At 43.1% G+C, this 20,828-nt stretch overlaps 2 protein-coding genes across 2 annotated transcripts in view; one reads left to right on the top strand and one right to left on the bottom strand.

The window, feature by feature from the left end:
• LOC105005305 (adenylate cyclase type 10-like) overlaps positions 1-4,843 on the top strand; it is a 39,112-nt gene extending 34,269 nt beyond the window's left edge. The window contains exons 26-31 of the mRNA XM_010863255.1: positions 1,361-1,565; positions 1,653-1,749; positions 2,218-2,336; positions 2,601-3,357; positions 3,856-4,060; positions 4,571-4,843. Coding sequence (XP_010861557.1) covers positions 1,361-1,565; positions 1,653-1,749; positions 2,218-2,336; positions 2,601-2,722 — 543 coding nt within the window. The 3' untranslated portion in view covers positions 2,723-3,357; positions 3,856-4,060; positions 4,571-4,843. The remainder of the gene's footprint in view (positions 1-1,360; positions 1,566-1,652; positions 1,750-2,217; positions 2,337-2,600; positions 3,358-3,855; positions 4,061-4,570) is intronic.
• A 9,186-nt stretch (positions 4,844-14,029) lies between these two features.
• Positions 14,030-18,632, bottom strand: TREML1 (triggering receptor expressed on myeloid cells-like 1). The gene is made up of 7 exons (XM_010863199.1): positions 18,590-18,632; positions 18,070-18,402; positions 16,306-16,313; positions 15,973-16,067; positions 15,487-15,575; positions 14,942-14,994; positions 14,030-14,582 (listed from the first exon to the last, which is right to left on the bottom strand). The coding sequence occupies exons 1-7, from the start codon at positions 18,630-18,632 to the stop codon at positions 14,268-14,270; spliced, it is 936 nt and encodes a 311-aa protein (XP_010861501.1). The 3' UTR covers positions 14,030-14,267.
• Positions 18,633-20,828: the final 2,196 nt, after the last annotated feature.

The following is a 20,828-nucleotide window of genomic DNA, read 5'->3' as shown; positions in this document are numbered from 1 at the left end:
CCCTTTTCCTCCTGCCCCCAATCCCTCCTAGCATCAGAGTCTTTTCCAATGAGTCAACTCTTCGCATGAGGTGGCCAAAGTACTAGAGTTTCAGCTTTAGCATCATTCCTTCCAAAGAACACCCAGGACTGATCTCCTTTAGAATGGACTGATTGGATCTCCTTGCAGTCCAAGGGACTCTCAAGAGTCTTCTCCAACACCATAGTTCAAAAGCATCAATTCTTCGGTGTTCAGCTCTCTTCACGGTCCAACTCTCACATCCATACATGACCACTAGAAAAACCATAGCCTTGACTAGACGGACCTTTGTTGGCAAAGTAATGTCTCTGCTTTTGAATATGCTATCTAGGTTGGTCATAACTTTCCTTCCAAGGACTAAGCATCTTTTAATTTCATGGCTGCAGTCACCATCTGCAGTGATTTTGGAGCTCAAAAAGATAAAGTCTGACACTGTTTCCCCATCTATTTCCCATGAAGTGATGGGACCGGATGCCATGATCTTCGTTTTCTAAATGTTGAGCTTTAAGTATGTTAGGTGATAATAAATGCAATGAAATAAATTAAGCAGAGGCCAGAGGACATAGAGTTCTGGGAACTAGGGGTGCAGTTTTAATAAGGTTGTAGGGAAAGCCTCACCGAGCAGGTAGCATTTGGGCAACTATCTGAAGGAGATAAGAAAGTAGGCCACATGGGAGAAGAGGCCACCTGGGAGAAGAGTGGGCAGGAGGAAGGCAGAGTGAATGCACAAGGCCTGCCCTCTGTGTTGAGGAGTAGTGCAGGGGCCAGTGTGACCGGAGGGGAGTGAGAAGAGAAAGAGCCAGGAGGTGAGTCAGAGAGGCCAGGGAGGGGGTGGCAGATGGTGCAGGCCTTGTGGCCACTGTGGGAGTTTTGGCTTTTACTCCAAAGAAGATGAGAAGCTGTTGGAAAATTCTTAGAGGAGGAGTGACAGAGTCTACTTAGAAGAGTGTCATCAAATGATGTTAAATATACAACTGATGACAGAGATCTAGGCGGCAGTTCTGTAGAGTTCTAAGGAGCAATTAGAGGCTTCGTTTAGAGAAAACAGAAGAGGTGCAGTCTGAGCAGCATTTTGAAGGGGAAAGTCTAGGATTGGGGAAAAGAAAAGGGGCAGATGGAGGAAGCTGTTTAAAGAACAAGCAGTGACAATGGTCAAATCAAAAACGTAGGGGTGGGAAGGAGCGTGTTTTCACAGCTGGAGTTGAGGTGAGCAGTGGCTCCCAGGAGTGCTACACAGAGTGAATAGCAGGCACGCGGGGGCTCTTAACCAGAAAAGGGACGAGCTGGAGCTGCAGCCTGACTGTGCAGTCTGGATATTCACCCCATGTTTGTTGTCCCACAGGTTGTCTCTACCTATGTGGCCCTCTCCCAGTTCTCCCAGAACGTGGGTGACAAGGAGAAGTGGCTGTACCATGAGCAGCTGGCCATTCAGAAAAGCAGCCTGTGCTGGTTCTCCAGGGAGGGACTGTTGGCCACAGCCCAGCTCATGCAGGCCTTGGCCTACACCAAACTCTGCCTTGGGCATCTCGACTTCTCCATCAAGCTGGGTAATGGGGCCTGGGGCTGGTGGGCCTGGGGCTTTTAGAGAGGCCAGGCGCACCTCTAGACCTCACGATGCTCTTTAACCTCCTTAGGTTTTCAAGCTCATGAGATATGCAGACACCTCAAGAAACCAGCTCTGGAGAACCTGGTTCTCTCAGTTCTCTTCAGATCTGCATTTCTGAAGAAGAAGTATTAAGATCTTTTTCTGTCCTTTGTAGTTGTTGCCTCAGAGGGGAGATTATGACCTACCAGAGCAGTTTAGAGTGGAGAGGGAGAAGCTGTCTTGTCTCCACAGCCAGGACTGTCTCTGGTAGTCCTCCAGAAACATTGTCTTAAGTTTGAGGGGTCAGGAGTAGAAATTCAGAGTCTGGGCACTAGATATTCCACCCCCTTCCCTCCATCCCCCGCACGCATTTTACTGCAGGGAGGTCGGTAATTGCAATAGCTCAAGACCGTGGGAGTTGTTTCAGAGTCATTTTCCCACTTCCTTTGCTTAGAGATAGGTCTGATCCCAGGCACAGATGCTCTCTATATAAATAGAATTACGGGATGGAGATCTAGGGGCTGTTAGGCCACCTTGAAGGTGTAAGATCCCTTCCTCTCCTGTACAGCCCTTCCCATTCCCCAGCTGGTCCCAGTGGCTCTGTCTCTTGGCAGGTTTGATCTGTGTGTCCACGTGCTGGAGAGTCAATGGGTGCTCATTTCCCAGAGTCACGATGTCCTTGGCCAGGCCTGCTTCTATTCTGCTTGCTTAGATCTGCTGCTCTACGGAAAAGGTAAATCTTGTGCAGGGCTCTGCTGTATTCCTGAGGGATTCAGACCTCAGGTGGGGCCCTGGGTTTGGCACACAGGCACTCATGGGCCTGTCCTTTGGGCATGGCCTCTGCTCCTGGCCCTTGTTCCTTAAAGTCTAGGAACCACATTGTGATTCAGGGTGCCTGCTTTTCAGGTGGTGTCTCCTCCCCTGGACCACGCACCTTATATACCACTTTATAGTTGACAACTTATACTACTAGCCTGGTTACTCTCTCTGTCCACAGGATGGCTGTGTCGGCCCTTTGGGGAATGTCTGCATTTCATTCAACGCTATGAGCACAGCTGCATTCTAAATTCTCAGAGCAGTGTCATGCTGGGGGTCCACTCCTCTCTGGCCATGTGGTAATGTAGCGTGTCAGAGTCTTACTCAGGGCTGTGGGAAAGGGTAAGTTTGAAGACACCATGAACTCATTTAAGCTATTGCTTTTGCCCTACAAGGCAGGATGGTTCCACATCTCCAACCCATTTCTAAAGACCATTCACCTCCCATTTCCCCCCACATTATTGGAAGCGTTGTTCTTGTCCCTTAACAGGTTTGGGTTCATAGATTAAGGGTTCAGTTTAGAGTTACATTTAAGTGTGAGATAATCCATGGCAAAGCTGTATATCATTGGTTTTCTTTTGAACCTCCTTACACATGAGTTGTGTAGTCTTGGCCCCTTACCAGAATCACAAATCTGACTGAAGGAGGTCTTAGAGCCTTAGAGTAGTGACAGTTCTGTGGAGGACCCATAGTGGGCAGTTAGGGGAGATAGCTGAGAGCTGTGGTTCTTTCCCTTCAGGTTTGCCCAGGACTTACAGTGGAATCAGTTTCAGTACCACTTCTCCAAGGCTCGCCAGTTGGTGAAAAGAACCAATGCCTCACTATTTGGTTCCCATGGCTTTGTCCGATTCCTAGAGTGCCAGGTGCTAATTTTACAGAAAATGCCAGAAGATGTCTTCCTGCAAACTCTCGCGGAGACTCGCCGCCAAACCCTCACGGTACCTGTCTCCGTTATCCTCAACTAACACCTAAGGCATGGTACTCTTTCTGCCACCTGCCTCTCTCCCTTACTCTTCTCCTTGCTGCCTTGGTCTCTTTTTCCTCCTTGAACCCAGGTGTGGACTCTGTCCACCTATCTCATGTATCCTCCCAGATATTCTTGCATGTAGATCAGGACTGGATTTCTTACTGGATTTGCAAAAGCTACTACCCAATGCCATTAAAATGTTGACACTTAGCCCTTCTCAGTAGATCACTCTGGCTTTGTCTATAGTTTGACACATTTCCCTACGTCCTTTCCTTCTGAATCTAAAACATTCCAGGTCCTCTGTATCTGAGAACAGACTTTCTGGCCCTCCTTGACCATCAGTAACTCCTTCCTGTTCCCCCAGCCCTGAGTGAGTGTGCTGAGTGGGAACTGCAGTAAGTTCTGATGGAGTGGAGTGGAGGAAAGAAAGTACTAATCCCTGAGCTAATGGACCTTCCTTTCCTTTCAGTACTTTAAGGAGTTTTTCTCTCGATGTGTGACCTGCCCTGTCTATCACCAGTGGGTCTCTGAGCTTAAAGCCTTTGTAATGAGAAATGGAAAGATGTCCTTGACCAACATCATCAGACCTTTTGACACCTGCCTGACCAGGATTTGGATAGAGGGAGAATTCCTGAAGGAAAATAACTCCTTTGAACAAAATTTGGAAATACAGAGTAAGCATTCCTTTCTGGAACTCTTGTCTGAGAGACATAAAGAACAGTCTCAGATTCTTACTCATAAGCAGTTAAAAGCCATGTCCAAATAAGAAGGGACATGCAGATATGAGGATTAGTCCTTGCTTTAGAGGTAGTTGTCATTCTCTCACTGTGCCAGCCTCCGCCTCAACAGAGACCCCTTTATATAAGGCGTGTAAGAGCCTCTCTCAGCCCTTTGCTTCAGCATCTGTAACTCTTAGGCATAGGAAATTCCCCTTTGGTCCAAGCGCAAACAAATAAGTTGTTTCCGTGGAGTAGCTGGATGATCACTAAAGGAGAAAGAAGGCCTTAGAAATCACAATGTAATGTCTGTGAAGGTGAATGATAAGAAATGAGCAAGAAAAAGGAGAGAATATAGTTTCTTACTTTAGGACCCAGCAAATCTCCTTTTTCCAGGCCATGAGTTAAATTTGTAATAGCCAAGGAAATTCTTTGTGTTTGTATTACTCTTTATGTTCCTATTTTCAGGATTTGTCAGAGAGGCTGATGTCAACAAGAAGGATAAAGAAGAAATTCAAGAATGTATCTGTTAATCAAACAAAAATCCTCTGAAGGGACCATGATTCTTTTATAACATGTAACACAAAGATATGCCACCAAGTCTCCTTTTTAAGATGCTATATATGTACATATTAAATATGCTAGCCTTTTACATTCGCCACTATCTGTATATCTTCATAAAAATAAAAGCATGTGTTTCTAAAGCATGAAATTTAGATCTTTCTTAACTCTCTTCATTAATGCAACTGGGGCAGAAATTATTACTAGAACCAGAGCTAGGCCAGAGGCCAGGGAAGCTTTGGGATTAAGCTGATTCCATCTTATATAAGGTGAGTCTGTTAACAGGTAATTCTTCCGTGCTGCAGCATTTCCTTTTGTGGCTGGATAACATTCCATTATATGGACATGCCACATTTTGCTTATCTGTTCATGCACTAATGGATATTGGCTTGGTTCTGCTTTTTGGTTATTATGAATAAAGCCACTATAAACATTTGTGTGCAGGTTTTGGTTTAAACATATGTTTCAGTTCTTTTCGGTATATACCCAGGAAAGGAATTGTTAGGTCATGCAGATGCTCTCTGTTTAGCTCTTCAAGGAACTGTCATATTTTCTCCTAAGTTGCTATACCACTTATATTTCCAGCAACAATGTGTAAGGGTTCCAGTTTTTCACATCTTCACAAACAATTGTTATTTGCTTGTTTTTTTATATAGCCATTCTTGTGATTGTGAAGTGATATCTCATTGTGGTGTTGAGTTGCATTTCCTTAATGACTAATGATGTTCATTTTTTATAAGCTTATTGGCCATTTGTATGTCTTCTTGGAGAAATGTCTATTCAGATCCTCTGCCCATTTGTTATTGGAATATTTGCCTTTTTATCATTGAGCTTGAAGAATTTCTTATATATTCTGGATGCTAAACCTTTATCAGATTTGATTTATAAATATTTTCTCTTATTCTGTAAGTTGTCTTTTCACATTCATGGTGGTATTGTTTTATAGCACAAGAGTGTTTTGTTTTGATGAAGTCCAATTTATCTATTTTTGTTTTTTGGCTGCTTGTGGGCTGCCGTCTCTGGGGTCGCACAGAGTCGGACACGACTGAAGCGACTTAGCAGCAGCAGCAGCAGCAGCTTTGGTGTCATATCTTAGAAACCATTGCTCATCTTAAGTCACAAAGATTTTTTCCTCTGTTTTCTTCTAAGAGTTTTATAGTTCTACCTTTTATTTAGGTCTTTGATTATTTTGAGTTCATTTTTGCATATAGTTAAAGTTAAGTTTCCCTATTCTTTTGCGTGTGGATATACACTATCTCAGCTGCTGCATTTGTTAAAAAGCACCATTTGTTAAAAAGACTATTCCTCCCCCATTTAAGTAAATACTGTCATTTTTATATTTTAATAAGATTTATTTATTGGTTTTGTTTTGGCTGCACTGCATGGCATGGCAGGGATCTTTAGTTCCCTGACCAGGGTTCAAACCCAGGTCCCCTGCTGTGGAAGCTTAGAGTCTTAACCACTGGATCACCAGGGGAGTCCCCAAGTACTCTTGTTGATGTATGGTTTTATTAGACATATGGGTTTATTTCTGAACTCTCAATTCTGTTGCACTGGCCTATATAGCTATCCTTATGGCAAGCCACACAGTCCTGATTATTGCAGCTTTGTAGTAAGTTTTAAAATCAGGAAATGTGAGTCTTCCAACTTTATTATTCTTTTTCAAGATTGTTTTGACTGTTCTGGGTCCCTTGTATTTCCATATCACTATCAGCTTGCCAGTTTCTACAAAAAGGACAGCTGTAATTTTGATAGAATATGTTGACTCTGTAAATCAATTTGCAGAGAACTGCTATCAGCATTATTAAGTTTTCTTTTTAAAAATTTTACTTATTTGATTGTAAGATAATTACTTTACAATATTGTGGTGGTTTTTGCCATACATCAAACGTGAATCAGCCATGGCTGCACATGTGTCCCCACCATCCTGAATCCCCTCTCCCTCTCACCCCATCCCTCCGGGTTGTCCCAGAGCACTGGTTTTGAGTGCCCTGCTTCATGCATCAAACTTGCAGTGGTCATCTATTTCACATATGGTAATATACATGTTTCAATGCTATTCTCTCAAATCATCCCACCCTTACCTTCTCCCACAGAGTCCGAAAGTCTGTTCTTTACATCTGTGTCTCTTTTGCTGTCTTGCTTATAGGATCATTGTCACCATAAATTCCATATATAAGCATAATATACTGTATTGGTGTTTCTTTCTCTGGCTTACTTCACTCTGTATAATAGGCTCCAGTTTCATCCACCTCATTAGAACTGACTCAAATGTGTTCTTCTTTATAGCTGAGTAATATTCCATTGTGTATACGTACCACAGCTTCCTTTTCCATTTGTCTGCCAATGGACATCTAGTTTGCTTCCATGTCCTAGCTATTGTAAACAGTGCTGCAATGAACATTGTGGTACATGTGTGTCTTTCAATTCTGCTTTCCTTGGTGTGTATGCTCAGCAGTGAAATTGCTGGGTCGTATGGCAGTTCTATTTCCAGTTTTTTAAGGAATCTCCACACTGTTCTCCATTCCCACCAACAGTGTAAGAAGGTCCCCTTTTCTCCACACCCTCTCCAGCATTTATTGTTTATAGATTTTTTGATGGTGGTCATTCTGACCAGTGTGAGATGGTACCTCATTGTGGTTTTGATTTGCATTTCCCTAATAATGAGTGATGTTGAGCATCTTTTCATGTGTTTATTAGCCATCTGTATGTCTTCTTTGGAAAAATGTCTGTTTAGTTCTTGGGCTGACTTTTTGATTGGGTTCATTTTTCTGGTATTGTGCTGCATAAGCTACTTGTATATTTTGGAGATTAATTCTTTGTCAGTTGCTTCGTTTGCTATTATTTTCTCCCATTCTGAAGGCTGCCATTTCGCCTTGCTTATTGTTTCCTTCACTGTGCAAAAGCTTTTAAGTTTAATTATGTCCCGTTTGTTTATTTTTGTTTTTATTTCTGTTACTCTGGAAGGTGGATAGTAGAGGATCTTGCTGTGATTTATGTCATAGAGCGTTCTGCGTATGTTTTCATTTAAGAGTTTTATAGTTTCTGGTCTTACATTTAGATCTTTAATCCATTTTGAGTTTATTTTTGTGTATGGTGTTAAAACGTGTTCTAGTTTCATTCTTTTACATGTGGTTGACCAGTTTTCCCAGCACCACTTGTCAAAGAGATTGTGTTTTCTCCATTGTATATTTTTGCCTCCTTTGTCAAAGATAAGGTGTCCATAGGTGCATGGATTTATCCCGGGGCTTTTTTTGTTCCATTGATCTATATTTCTGTCTTTGTGCCAGTACCATACTGTCTGGATGACTGCAGCTTTGTAGTAGAATCTGAAGTCAGGAAGGTTGTTTCCTCCAGTTCCATTCTTTCTCAAGATTGCTTTGGCTATTTGAGTTTTTTGTGTGTGTTTCCATACACATTGTGAAATGATTTGTTATAGTTCTGTGAAAAATACCATTGGTAGGTTGCTAGGGATTGCGTTGAATCTATAGATTGCTTTGGGTAGTGTACTCATTTTCACTATATTTAGATTCTTCCAATCCACAAACATGATGTGTTTCTCCATCTATTTGTGTCATCTTTGATTTCTTTCATCAGTGTTTTATAGTTTTCTCTATATATGGGTCTTTTGTTTCTTTAGGTAAATTTATTCCTAAGCATTTTATTCTTTTCATTGCGACAGTGAATGGGATTGTTTCCTTAATTTCTCCTTCTGTTTTTTCATTGTTAGTGTATAGGAATGCAAGGGATTTCTGTGTATTAATTTTATATCCTGAAGCTTTACTATGTTCATTAATTAGCTCTAGTAATTTTCTGGTGGTGTCTTTAGGGTTTTCTATGTAGAGGATCATGTCATCTGTAGATAGTGAGAATTTTACTTCTTCATTTCCAATCTGGATTCCTTTTATTTCTTTTTCTTCTGATTGCTGTGACTGGGACTTCCAAAACTATGTTGAATAGAAGTGGTGAGAGTGGGCACCAAGTTTTCTAATCCATGAAAGTGACATATCTTTTCCATATATTCCTTAATTTCTTCCTTAATTTCTTTCAGTAATGTTTTGTAGTTTTTAATGCACCAGCCTTACTCCTATTTTGTGAAATTTATGCCTAAATAATTTTATTATTCTTGATACTATTGTATATAGAGTTGTTTTCTTAATTTCATTTTGAGTTGTTCATTGCTAGAATATAGAGATAAAACTGATTTTCACGTATTGGTTTTGTATCCTGAAACTTTTTTTCAGGATACAAATTTGCTGAACTAATTTGTTAACTCTAAATTTTTGGGGGGTGAGTGGATTTCTTAGCCTTTTTTATATACAAGATCATGTCATCTGCAAATGGAGATAATTTTACTTCTTCCTTTCCAATCTAGATGGCTTTTATTTTTCTTGTTTAATTGCACTTGCTAGAACCTATAGTATAATGTTGAATAAAAGTGACAAGAGAGGACATCTTTGTCTTGTTCTCAACTATTGGGGAAAACTTTTTAGTTTTTCACCTTTAAGTATGATGTTAGCTGTGAATTATTTATAGATGTTCTTTATCAGGTTGATGAAGTCCTGTGCTACTCCTAGTTTATTGAGTGTTTTTATCATGATAGAGTGTTGGGTTTTATCAAACACTTTTTCTGTCACCCATTGAAATGATCATGTGGTTTGGCAGAAGGAGTTTCTATTAATATGATGTATCATACTGATTTTCAAATGTAGAACCAACCTGGCATTCACTTCTAGAATAAGTCTTGCTTTGTCATGGTCTGTAATCCTTTCTATTTGTTCCCAGGTCCTATCTGCCACTGTTTCACTGAAGATTTTTTGCATCTACATTCATAAATAATGTTGGCCTATAGTTTTCTTGTAATCTCTTTGTCTGGTTTTTGTATCTAAGTAAAACTGCTCTCATAGAAATGAGTTGGTAAGTATTCCTTCCTCTTCTTTTTTTTTTTGAAGAGTTTGTGAAGGATTGGTTTCAAAATTCATTCAGTATTTGATCGAACTCACCAGAAAAGCCATCTGGTCCTAAGCATCTCTTTGTGGGAAGTTTTTTGATTACTAATTAAACCTCTTTACATGGTATAGATTTTCTATTTCTCTTTAAGTCATTTTCAGTAGTTTACATCTTTCTAGGAATTTGTCCATTTCATCTAAGTTATCTAAGGTATGCAATTGTTCATAATATTTCTTATCCTTTTTATTTCATAAGGTCAGTAGTTCTTCCCTTTTCATTTCTGATTTAGTAATTTGAGTCATCTTCCCTTTATTTCTTATCCAGTCTAATCAAGATTTGTCAATTTTGGTGATCTGGTCAAAGAACCAACTTTTGGTTTTGTTGATTTTTTTTCTGTTGTTTTTCTGTTCTCCATTTCATTTATTTCTGCTCTGAGTTTTGTTATTTTCTTCCTTCTGCTTGCTTTGAGTTTAGTTTGCTCTTTTATTTCTAGTTTCTTCAGGTGGAAAATTAGGTTATTAATTTGAAATCTTCTCTTTTTTTTTCTAACATAGGTGTTTACAACTATAAATTTCCCTCTAAGCACTGTCTTTGTTGAATCACCTAACTTTTGGTATGTTGCGTAATTATATTCATTCATTTCAAAGCATTCATTCATTTCTAATTTCTGTTGTGATTTCTTCTTTTTCCTATTTGTTATTTAGGAGTGAGTGAGTTGTTTGATTTCCACATATTTGTGACTTTCCAAATTTTGCTTCTGTTATTGACTTCTAGTTTCAAACCATTATGATCAGAAAAAATACTTTATATAATTTCAGTCCTTCTAAATTTATTTAGACTTAATTATGGTCAAGCATGTGGTCTATCCTAGAGACTGTTGCATGTATATTTGAGAAGAATGTGTATTCTGCTTTGTTGGGTGGTGTGTTCTGCAGATATCTGAGAGGTCCTATTGGTTTATAGTGTTACTCATGTCTACTCTTTTGTTGTTGCTCTTCCACCTCCTTGCTGTATTGTTTTTGAAAGTAGAATATTGAAGTCTACAACCATTACAATTTATTTATCCCTTCAGTTCTGTCAGTTTTTGCCTCATGTATTTTGAAACTCTGTTGTTAGGTACACATATATTTATAATTGTTATATCTTCTTAGTGGATTTATTCTTTTATCATTATAAAATGTCCTTTGTCACTAGTAACAATTTCTGCCCTGAAGCCTATTTTGTCTGATATTAGTATAGCTACTCTAGTGCTCTGTAACTAGTTTGCATGATATGCTTTTCCATTCTTTTACTTTCAGCAGACTTGTGTTTTTCAATCTAACGTTTGTTTTCTAGAAGCAGCATATAGTGGAGTCATATATTTTTTAAATCAATTTTGCCAATATCTGCCTTTTAATTAGGATGTTTAATCTATTTACATTCAGTATAGTTACTGATAAGGTAAGATTTATGTCTTCCAGTTTGTTATTTGTTTTCTACTTGTTTTATGCCTTTTTTCTCCTTTATTTCGCCACTGTCTTTTGTCATATTAGATAATTTAATTCCCTTGTCATTTCTTTTACTGTATAATTTTGCACTATTTTATTACTGTAGAGATTATAGTTAGCATTTTAATTTAAAATAGTCTAGTTCAGATTAATATAACTTAATTTCAATCATATATTAATACAAAAACTTTCATTCTATATAGCCCCATTCCTTCTTTCTCCCTCTTCATATTGTTACTGTCATAAAAGTTACATCTTAATAAATGGTATGCCCATCAGCACAGGTATATAATTATTGCTTTATTAAGTTGTCTCTTAAATAGAGGTAAGGGGAAGCCATTTTTCTTGAGTAAACACTCCTTGGATTGATGCAAGCCATTGGTTAATTTCCAGAGTTCCAAAAAAAGTTGACAGTATTTTTGCCAGTTTTCTTGTTTCTTTTATGAAGGCAAGAATTTTCAGAGTTCTTTAACCATTTTCTTTTAAAATTACTCTCAATGTACTTTTAACTTGTATTTTCCTTAGATGGAGTTAAACATCTTTATTATGTCTATATTTCTTTTTGTATGAGCTGTAGGTATATATCCTGTGACCATATTCTATTAAGTATTTGTTTTCTAATTGATATGTAGGAGTCAGGGAAATGAGCCCTCTGCCTTTTTAGGGAAATGAGCCCTCTGCCTTTATATGGGTTGCAAAATTTTTCCTTGTTTTGTCTTTTGACTTTCATTTATGGTGTTTTGTCATAGAGGGAAAAGTATCTTAATTTATCTTAATGTGTCAGTTGTAATGTATCTATGAATACTTTTATGGCTTCTGAGTTTTGTATGATACTTTAAAGAGCTTTTCTCTCTAAGATTGTTCTAACTATTCCCCAATGACCTTTCAAATACTTTATAAAATAAATTTCATCAAAATATAATTTATATGCAGTAAGGTACGCCTATTGGATAGGTTTGGACAAATGTATATACTGTGTAACTACCACAATCATGATGGAGAACATTTAATTACACCCAAAAGTTCTTCCAGGCCCCTTTACAGTCATTCCCACTCCTCCACCACTAGCACAAAATATTCTTATTTTTTTGTTATTGTCTTTTTATCTGCGGTTATTTCCCCTTGTTGTTTATTTCATCCATCTTCTTGAGTAAGTTAGCTAACACTTTATTTCAGTTTACTTCAAAGAATAAACTCTTTTATTTATGTGTTAGTTATGTCATTTTTCTCCTTTAAAATTAACTAGCTGTTTGAGTAAGATGCTTAATTCTTGTTAAAGGTGTTTATTTTCCTCTGAGAGCTTCTTTAACTGAGTTCCAAAGGTTCTAATGTGAAGCAGTCATCTCACCATGTCATTTGCATTTACTTTGTTTTTATAAAATAAATGAAATTTATTTTAGTATTTTCATTTTAGAAGTTACTTTTATAAATGTGACTCTGTGACTATAATTCATAGACTTGCTATCATAGGCATTGATGGAATTAATATCTTTCCTTTCCTCCTTCAGTCTTCTCTACCAGTCAACTGATTATCTTAGTATTTTCCTTTGCGTTGTTAAATATACTTCTACTTCTGTCACATTCTGAAAAGTTACATTCAGACCAATTATAGTCATTTCTCCCAGAGGGGTGCTTTTTAGACTTTATTCTGCCCTCCCCTCATCTTGCCTTCCCACCAGGAAGGTCCCCAGTCATCTTAGCCAGGGTAAATGAGGGCTTAGTTGATTGGTGGGGAGCTGCTGCCTCCACAAGGGACAGAGTAAATTTAGGTTCTGTCACAGGCTGAAACTCTATCAAAGGAAGCCCAGAACATCCTGCCAGAGCTCCCTGAAAATAGCATTACTAGGCTTACACAGCCCCTGCCTGTCTCTTCACCTCATGTACCTAGACTAAGCTTAGGGCCCTTCCAGATGGTTCAGACCGTGAAAACCTCTTTTTGCCCAGTTCTTCATGATTGTAAAAGACTGGATTCCTGAGCACCTCCTCTTCTCCATCTAAGTCTCTCATCTCAATATGGACAAATATTTTCAAACAGTTTAAGAAGAAGTCATGGCAGAAACCTTAAAGGCCTTCCTATACCCAGCCTGGATTAGCTTTCATTTACACTTAACTGTGGCCACACATTTACCATTTATTCCTTATTCCCCCACCTGCATGCCTTTTCTTCACTGGGCTCTTCCCAGGCTCAGAGTTAAGGAAACAGAGCTACCAGAAGACCACACAGTTGAGAAAGAGCCAACTCTGATAAAACTGATGAAGATCTTTTATCTCCTGGTGCTTGAAAACCCTTTGTTCTACCAAGGAATAGGCTTGGTATCTATTTCAGTTTTTGGCCTTACTCCTGTTTCCTTTTAACCCCATCTCTCCTACCCTGTCTGTCCTGAGCTCCTTTTGTGCTCTGCTAAGTCACTTCAGTCTTGTCCGACTCTGTGCGACCCCACCAGCCTTCTCTGTCCGTGGGATTCTCCAGGCAAGAAGACTAGAGTGGGTTGCCATTTCCTGCTCCTGGGGATCTTCCTGACCCAGGGGTCGAACCCATGTCTCTTACATCTCCTGCATTGGCGGGCGGGTTCTTTACCACTAGCAGCACCTGGCACTGATGAATTGTCCTCCTTCTCCCATCATATGTGTCACATCGTAAGATGTCACTTGTTTACAAGGTTTAAAGCAGAAAACAGGAGATTTCTATCTCAAGCAAATGAATCTATACTCTCAAGTGTCATGATAAAGGCAGGAAATGCTTTTGAAGAAATACCCCTTCACGCCCGTTAAATCAGACTGCATTGTAGGAGTCTGACCAGGGAGGGAAATCACTTCCCCGCTGGCAGGAGAGCATTACAGCACAAACTGGACCAGTCTTTTCAGTTCACGAGCAGTCAAACCTGGGCCCTTTCATCCCCTCCCAAGCATCAAGAGCTCATATATTATCATTTAGAGTTTATTTAGTTCTTTGGTGTAATGGCAGAGGAACTAACATGGCTAGTTTCCCAGGACATGGCTTGGCTTCCCAGGACACCTCAGTCATTCCAAGTATCACTTAGCAGGTCAGAAAAGTCAAGACATTAGATCCTAAAGATCTGATAGCCTAAGGATCTAGAGCATGGGTTGCATGGATGGCTACACAAAACCCTGGGGCTAATCTGGGGGTATACAGGATGGTGAACAGCTCAGCTGGGTGGAGCCTGACTGTTAGGCGGCTCCTGGGCTGGCTCACAGGAGGCTCCTCCACTCTTGCCCATTCCAGGGAAGATGACTGTAGCGTATGTCACAGGCTTGGAGCTGATCTCAACCTTAGGAGGCAGAGGGGGCACACAGGGTGGGTCTAGGGGTAGGAGTTTCCCTGACAGGGGATCAGGAGGAAGGCTGGTGTAAGTGGTGTCATCAAAGGAAGGTGGTGAGTCAAGCTTGACATATGGTACATCTGATGGCAGATCAACAGCCAGTCCAGAGTCACTGATGTGCTGGACCACTGAGGAGGGAGCCTATAACAAAAGCAGGCCGGTTAGGCAAAGAGAAAATGCCTCCCTCTACCCCGGTTCCTTGAGGTGGGAAGTCCAGGTTCACACTGGACTGTCTCCAGAATCCTGAGTATGTCTGTGGGCAAGATGGCTTCACTGTGAAGATTTTCAGGCCCCAAGTATCTCCCTAAATCTGGGCAAGTGGATGGCAAAGTGGGAAGGTGGAAGACTATAGTTGGCAAGTTTACTGCATTTAAGAAGTGGCTTTAGACCTCATGTGGGTTCCCAGTCTTTTCTCCACCCGATCATCCCAGGACTTGTCAGTGAGTATGGTAGAGGGAGGGTCTAGGGAATTTGGCTGGGGGCCTGCAGAGGTTTCTTACCGTGTTTGAGATTCCACTGCTCTGAAATTGTCCACCAACAGCAAACCTGTTTCCTGGTAGAACAGAAGCACAGACTGCTCCTTGTGCCGACTCAGTGCCTTCCACACATGCACTCTCCAGAACCCTTGGCATCCTCTGTTCTAGCCCATACTCAAACATCCCCACTCCCACCAGCAAAGTCTTCCCCTTCCATCTGCCCAGCCCCTACCCCCAGCCAGCCCTAACTCCCCCACTTACTGCTTCCACAGCTCCCTTCATCCTGTCTCAACACTCAAGCCATCTCCTGAAATCCCCCACCTCTTCCAGCCACCTGTCCCCAGCGCCACTGTCTCACCCTCTACAATTCCTGTCTCTCCCCAGGCCACCTCCCACGGAATCTCCTCGCTCTCCTCCACCTTTCAGCCATGGGAATTGTAGGGCCTGGGGGCACTTGCCAAAGCCCATCTGTAGGGGGAGCAGACCTAGATTCCCAGCCTCAAATGCAGGAGTGGCTGATACAGGGCCGGAAGACCCCTGCTGGGATACACAGGTGGAGAGCTACCCACCTTTCCTTTTGGCCATCACAGCAAGCAGCATCACCGCCACCATCACCAGCAGGCCCAGCAGGAACACAGCACCCCAAATCCAGGCTCTGCTGAGACACACGAAGAAGGAAGTGAGCTTAGCCCTGAACCTGGTAGGGAGCTGCTTGGCAGGAATCCTGGAGAAGTGGCACAGAGGCACCATTCTTGGTGTGCCATGGTCGGGAGAAAGAGCTTTTTTTTTAATGGAATGAGGCAGGCAGACTCAAGCAGGGAAGAGAGACACGTTATCAGGGTATCCTGACTGGAGATCTACTGGAATAAAGGGCTCAGTGCTGAACTGGAATAGAGAGGTATGCCTGTCTGTCTACCTACCTGCCTACCTGTTGAGCAGTTCCCCAGGAGTGAAGAGAATTGTAAGGTTTCCTTTCAATTTAGTCTGGGGCTCTAAACAAGCTGTATCTGCACCATCATCCTTTCCTAGCCACCCACATACAATTCTTGTCATACCTCTTCTTGTCCTGGCTGGTATCCAAAGGGCTGTCGCTGTCTACAGAGTCCAAAGAGGAGCTCTCACCCAGAGTCGCATCCTGATGGATCTCCTCCTCTTTCAGGGCAGGAGCTGAGGCAGAAGGAAGTTGTTACTGAGCACATACCCACCAAGAGCAGGGTTCAAGGGCTTGCTGAGAGCTGAGGGACTGGGGGAGGAGAACCGAGGGAGGTCAGGAGTAAGAACTACAAAGGGGTGCTTTGGATATTCCTTAAGGGGCCTCTAATTCGAGAGGTCTAAGTCTTTATCTGATTGTGAATATGCTCACTTCCCCTCTGCCGCCAGCTCCCAACCTCTCCCTCTGAATTTCTTCTCCTTTACCTGCCCACCCTGTGCCTTATCTCAATCAGGCTGCTCAGACTATGCAGAAACCCCACTGTGTTATCTGTGCCCACTTCCCTACCCCACCCCAGAACAGGCCTCTCTACTCTGACCTCCTTGGAGACCTTGCTCCCAGCTCTCATCACTTGGTCTCTAAAGGGGCTTTGGCCCAGCCTGCTAGACCTCTCTGCATACCTGCAGCCTTGTGACCAACCCTGCAGGTTGGCTGAGCCCCATCCCAAGCTCTGGAGGTAAGGAACACAGGGTCAGTCCTGAAATGACAGTGCCAACTGACACTTGCTGAGAGCTTTGGCTTAGACCCTGAGATTCAGTTTTGTGACAAGTTTTTGTCATTCCAACAATGTGCTCAGCTTCTGTCTGTGGGACTCAGGGTTTGTTTCTGTCGGCCTGAGGATCTGCCTTGGGAACCCGGCAGTCCTCCTAGATCCTCTGAGATCTTGTCTTGCCTGGTCCTTAGACATTCACCATTCCCACTCCCCACCCCACGCTAAACCAGGAACTGAGACACCATTGACCCCAGTCTTGCGGCATATGTCCTTATCTGGTTTTTAAAACCACTATATCCTCCCTGGATACTGTGCTCTACCCGTTTGCCTGAATATCCATCCTCTACAGCTCTTGGGGTCCCCACACCTCAGATGTCCCACTGAGGGTACCCATCTCCCTGCCACCCTTTCCCAGTGCATTGTCTTGTGACTATTTGCCATTTAGGAAGTTCTAACCTTGAGGTACTAGACCTTAGAATGTCAAGGAAGCGGGAGGACAAAGGATAACCAGAGCGAACAGGAGTATGTTTATAATATGAGTAATAATTGTGGACACAAGAGAGATTTCTAATGACAGCTTAGTCCCTCCTCATAACAGATATCAGAGAAAAACAGAAGGAAAAAAGTCTTGATTTCATTATTTTGGGCCTTTGGCATGAATTACTTAAGAAAGGAATACTTGAAAAAGATGTCAACATCCGTAAGAGGAAGGCAGAACAGTCTGCTTCCTCAGGTAGCTGACCATGTTCCCAACAGAACAATTATTTTTTACAATATTGTACTTTTCTGAGGAATATTTAATACTTTTAAATGTTCTTTTAGCAAATATTTAGACATGAGAAAGTTATAGACTGTAAAAATGAATCCTGTGAAGAGTCCTTTCTCAACTGAAATAGGGTCGAGAATATCGACTGTATATTGATGAGACTCTTTCTGTTTTTAAAACTGAATAAGTCAAAGGAATCCAGCCATTGAATGTACCCTGCCTGTTACATGAGACACATACTAGATGCTCAGTGAAGACTTATAAAATAAGGTATAAATTCAGTAGTTTTTAAGCCATTAATCTTAAGCCTGGAACATATACCAAAAAATTAATTCCGGTTGATATGTCTGAATCAAAACTTTGTTTAAAACATTTCTAAGGGGGAAAAAACAGCATAGAGTATGTTGAAAATGCTGGATGAGGCCCTGAATGGGGGAAGAAGGATATGACTTCCTGTGGGGAGACCCACCCATGCAGGAGCGGAAAGGGGACTGCTCTTTGGCTGATTTATCTTGGACTTCTCACCCGGTTTGGCTTCCGTTCCCTGCAGAGCTGTCAAAAGAATATTGGGCATTTGGCCCATATTCCTCACCCACAAGGGCTCCCACCCACCAGGGACCCAAGAGCGGCAGGTTGGGGCAGGAGGGCAGGCCAGGGCTGCTGGCCAGGCTGGGATAGCTCACCTGCAGGAAGCACATCCAGAGTGACCCTGTGCACAGTCTGGGTTCCCGAGAGGCCCTCCACCACACAGGCATACTCGCCAGCATCCTCCTCCCGCAGGGCAAGCATCTCCACCTGGAGCAGGCCGCCCCCCAGGTCTGTGAGAAATATGCGGCTGCCAGCTGGGACCCCGCGATTCACGGTTGATGTTACCAAGGGCTGGCATCCCTCTGGCAGGACCTGGCACCACACCTTTCGTGCCTTGACGTCCTGGAGTCGGTAGTGGCACTGCACCAGGATGGAGCTCCCCACAGGCGCCTGCAGCAGCTCCGGGAGGCTGCCGGCCAAGCCCTGGCCTAGGGAAGGAAAGTTGAGGGAATGTCAGACAGGGCACCTCCCGGTCCACCCACTGCCCAGGGGGTCAGGGGTCTAGAGGTCCACTTCTGGGCCTACACATGTAGTTGTTTCCAGGGCAATGCCAATTATCCCTGGGCATGGAGCAGGCTACATGGGGCCCAGAGTGCAGCTCCTTCTAAACCTTACCTACTAGTCCCAGGAGCAGCAGCAGGAGCAGTTTGGGGCCCATGGCTGGGCAGGGAGATTTTAGCTCTGAGGCTCGTCTGGGCACTGACACAGCATTCCCCTGGGGGCAGGAAATTTGGCCTCAGACACTCACGTGGGGCTCTCAGTGACCATGGGGTTGGGAAGCAGGCACTGGTGGGCCTCGCCATGGGTGGGGAGAAGGAGCTGTTCCAAGCTCTGGTTGGCTCAGTGCTCCAGATAGGAGTGGGCGAGGTAGAATGAGAAGGCCCACGGAAATACAGAAGCCTGGGATCCTGGGCGCCCCTAAGGAGTGAAGTCAGGGAGGAGGATTATGGCAACCAGGGAGCATTAGAGAAAGGGGGAAGATGATCTTCAGGGTATTCCAAATATAGAATCTGATGATGCAGAGCTGTGAAGGAGGGAAGTAAAGTGTCCTCCCCAGGGCCTGAGTCCATCTTAATTTTAAATTCTATGTGAGTGTCCTACCCGAGCTCTCTGGAGATCATCCAGGAAGCCCCCTCTCGATGGTGCACCCTGGTCTACCTGTCTTCACGCCCTGTGCTGAGTGCTCCCTAGACACTTCCGGTGTGGGCCACGTTCTCCACGTCCAGGAAGTGCACTATTGCTTTGATAATTAATTGGATATTGAATCACATGTACTCATGTCATTTTCATAGCTTTTCTGTCTAGGTTTCTTTCCTTTTTTTTTTTTTGTCCATTGTGTTCTGATTCCTGGAAGATATCCTCATATTTTTTCTTCCATCCCTTCTATCCTTGTCCTTCAAATTTTTATCCCTTAGTGCTTTTAGTTTACAGTATTTTTAATTCTCCAAGCATTTCTCATATATTATTTTTATTTCATGAATGCACTGTCCTCTCAGTTCTCTGTGAATATGTTCATGTTTCTGCATGATCGGGGCCTTCCCAGGAAAGGGCACTGAGCGAGCTTTGTTCCAGGGAGACTGAAGAGCAAACGTGCCTGGGGAGTTAGAGACAGTGTGTCAGCTCCAGAGAGATTTGCTTCCATCCTTCCCTTCCTCCCTGGAAATGATCAGTTTCTATTCCGAAGTTAAGATGTCTCTCTCTCCCACCAGCGAGGAAGATGGGCCAATGCTCAACGTGCCAGATGCTCTATATCAGCTTCAAATCTCATAATTTGGGGTTCCTCTCCCATGACACAAACCAACTCCCTGCACAGGGTCCATCTGGTCCCCATTTGCATCACCCTGTGCAGAACTGTGGCTGGGGATCCCGCACAGAATGTGGGGGGTAAGCCTGCTGACACCAGGGATGCGCCAGTGCTCAGACTGGAGCAGGCCAGGTGGGAATGCCTGGGAGGACACACCACTCTGACCTAGATGCTCACGCCTGGTGAGGGCCCTGGAAAAACCACCCTCCCTCCTCCTGTCCTCCCTGCCCTCCTCCTCCCCCTCCCTGCCTCCTCCTCCCTCCAGGAGCAAGGGAGTTGAGAATGGAAAACAGGGACCAGGGGCCTGAGAAAGCCGTGTTTAGCCGAGTCTCATGGACACGGTGTTAGGGAGACCATCTGTTCCTGTTCACCTGGCGTGAGGGTTTTCTGGGGACACAGGACTCTCGGTGCTAACACTGGCAGAGTCTCCAGCCGACTGGACACCTGGGTCTCCCTTGTGAGTGATACGGAAGGATGTATGTCTGTCCTGCCAAGGCGTATCAGGCTTTCTTTGATTTCCTTACAGAAAATTATTTTTGCTCTAATAAGCCAACTTGGGAGATTTGTGTGAGGAGGAGACCTGTCTTCAATATGTATTGAGTGCGTAAAACAGACACAGTCCCCCACTGGGTGCCTGGGACAGAAGTGGCCAGGATCCAGAGAGGTGTCCTCTCACCAGGAGTTTGAGAAAAGGAAGAAAGCCAGTGCTTAGCCAGGACCTACTATGTGCCAGACAGCTGGCCAGGGACTTTCATGTTATTTCTTTCAATTTCACAAAAACCCACCAAAGTAGGGTTGTTGGGGTTTGGTTTGGTGTTGGGATTTTTGTTTGTCTTTATGTGCAAGGAGCCTGAGGCTCGGAGCAGTTAAGGAACTTAAGGTTTCTTAAGGAGGCAAGAACTTGACATTGGAAAACGCTTTCCATTCAGTGTGCACTCCAGAGAGTGAAAGGCGGGGGATCCCAGGGTGGATGTCTCTGACCTGGCCGAGCAGGAAGGAGCAAAGGCTGAGCTCCCAAGAGCAGGAAAGTTTCAGCAGCGCCCCTCCACC

This window comes from Bison bison, unplaced genomic scaffold, assembly GCF_000754665.1.
Source record: "Bison bison bison isolate TAMUID 2011002044 unplaced genomic scaffold, Bison_UMD1.0 scf7180017864487, whole genome shotgun sequence".
In the NCBI taxonomy this organism is placed as follows: Eukaryota; Metazoa; Chordata; class Mammalia; order Artiodactyla; family Bovidae; genus Bison; species Bison bison.
This window is presented reverse-complemented; position numbering and strand designations above follow the sequence as displayed.

Bases quoted from the DNA above. Each gene is read 5' to 3' on its own strand.
- TREML1 (XM_010863199.1), bottom strand. From the start codon at position 18,632: ATGGGCCCCAAACTGCTCCTGCTGCTGCTCCTGGGACTAGTAG. The intron at 15,576-15,972 runs GTATGACAAGAA...CGTGTGTCTCAG, and splicing joins ACCAGCCAGGACAAGAAGAG to CAGAGCCTGGATTTGGGGTG. The intron at 14,995-15,486 runs GTGGGTAGCTCT...CTGTTCTACCAG, and splicing joins TGTGATGGCCAAAAGGAAAG to GAAACAGGTTTGCTGTTGGT.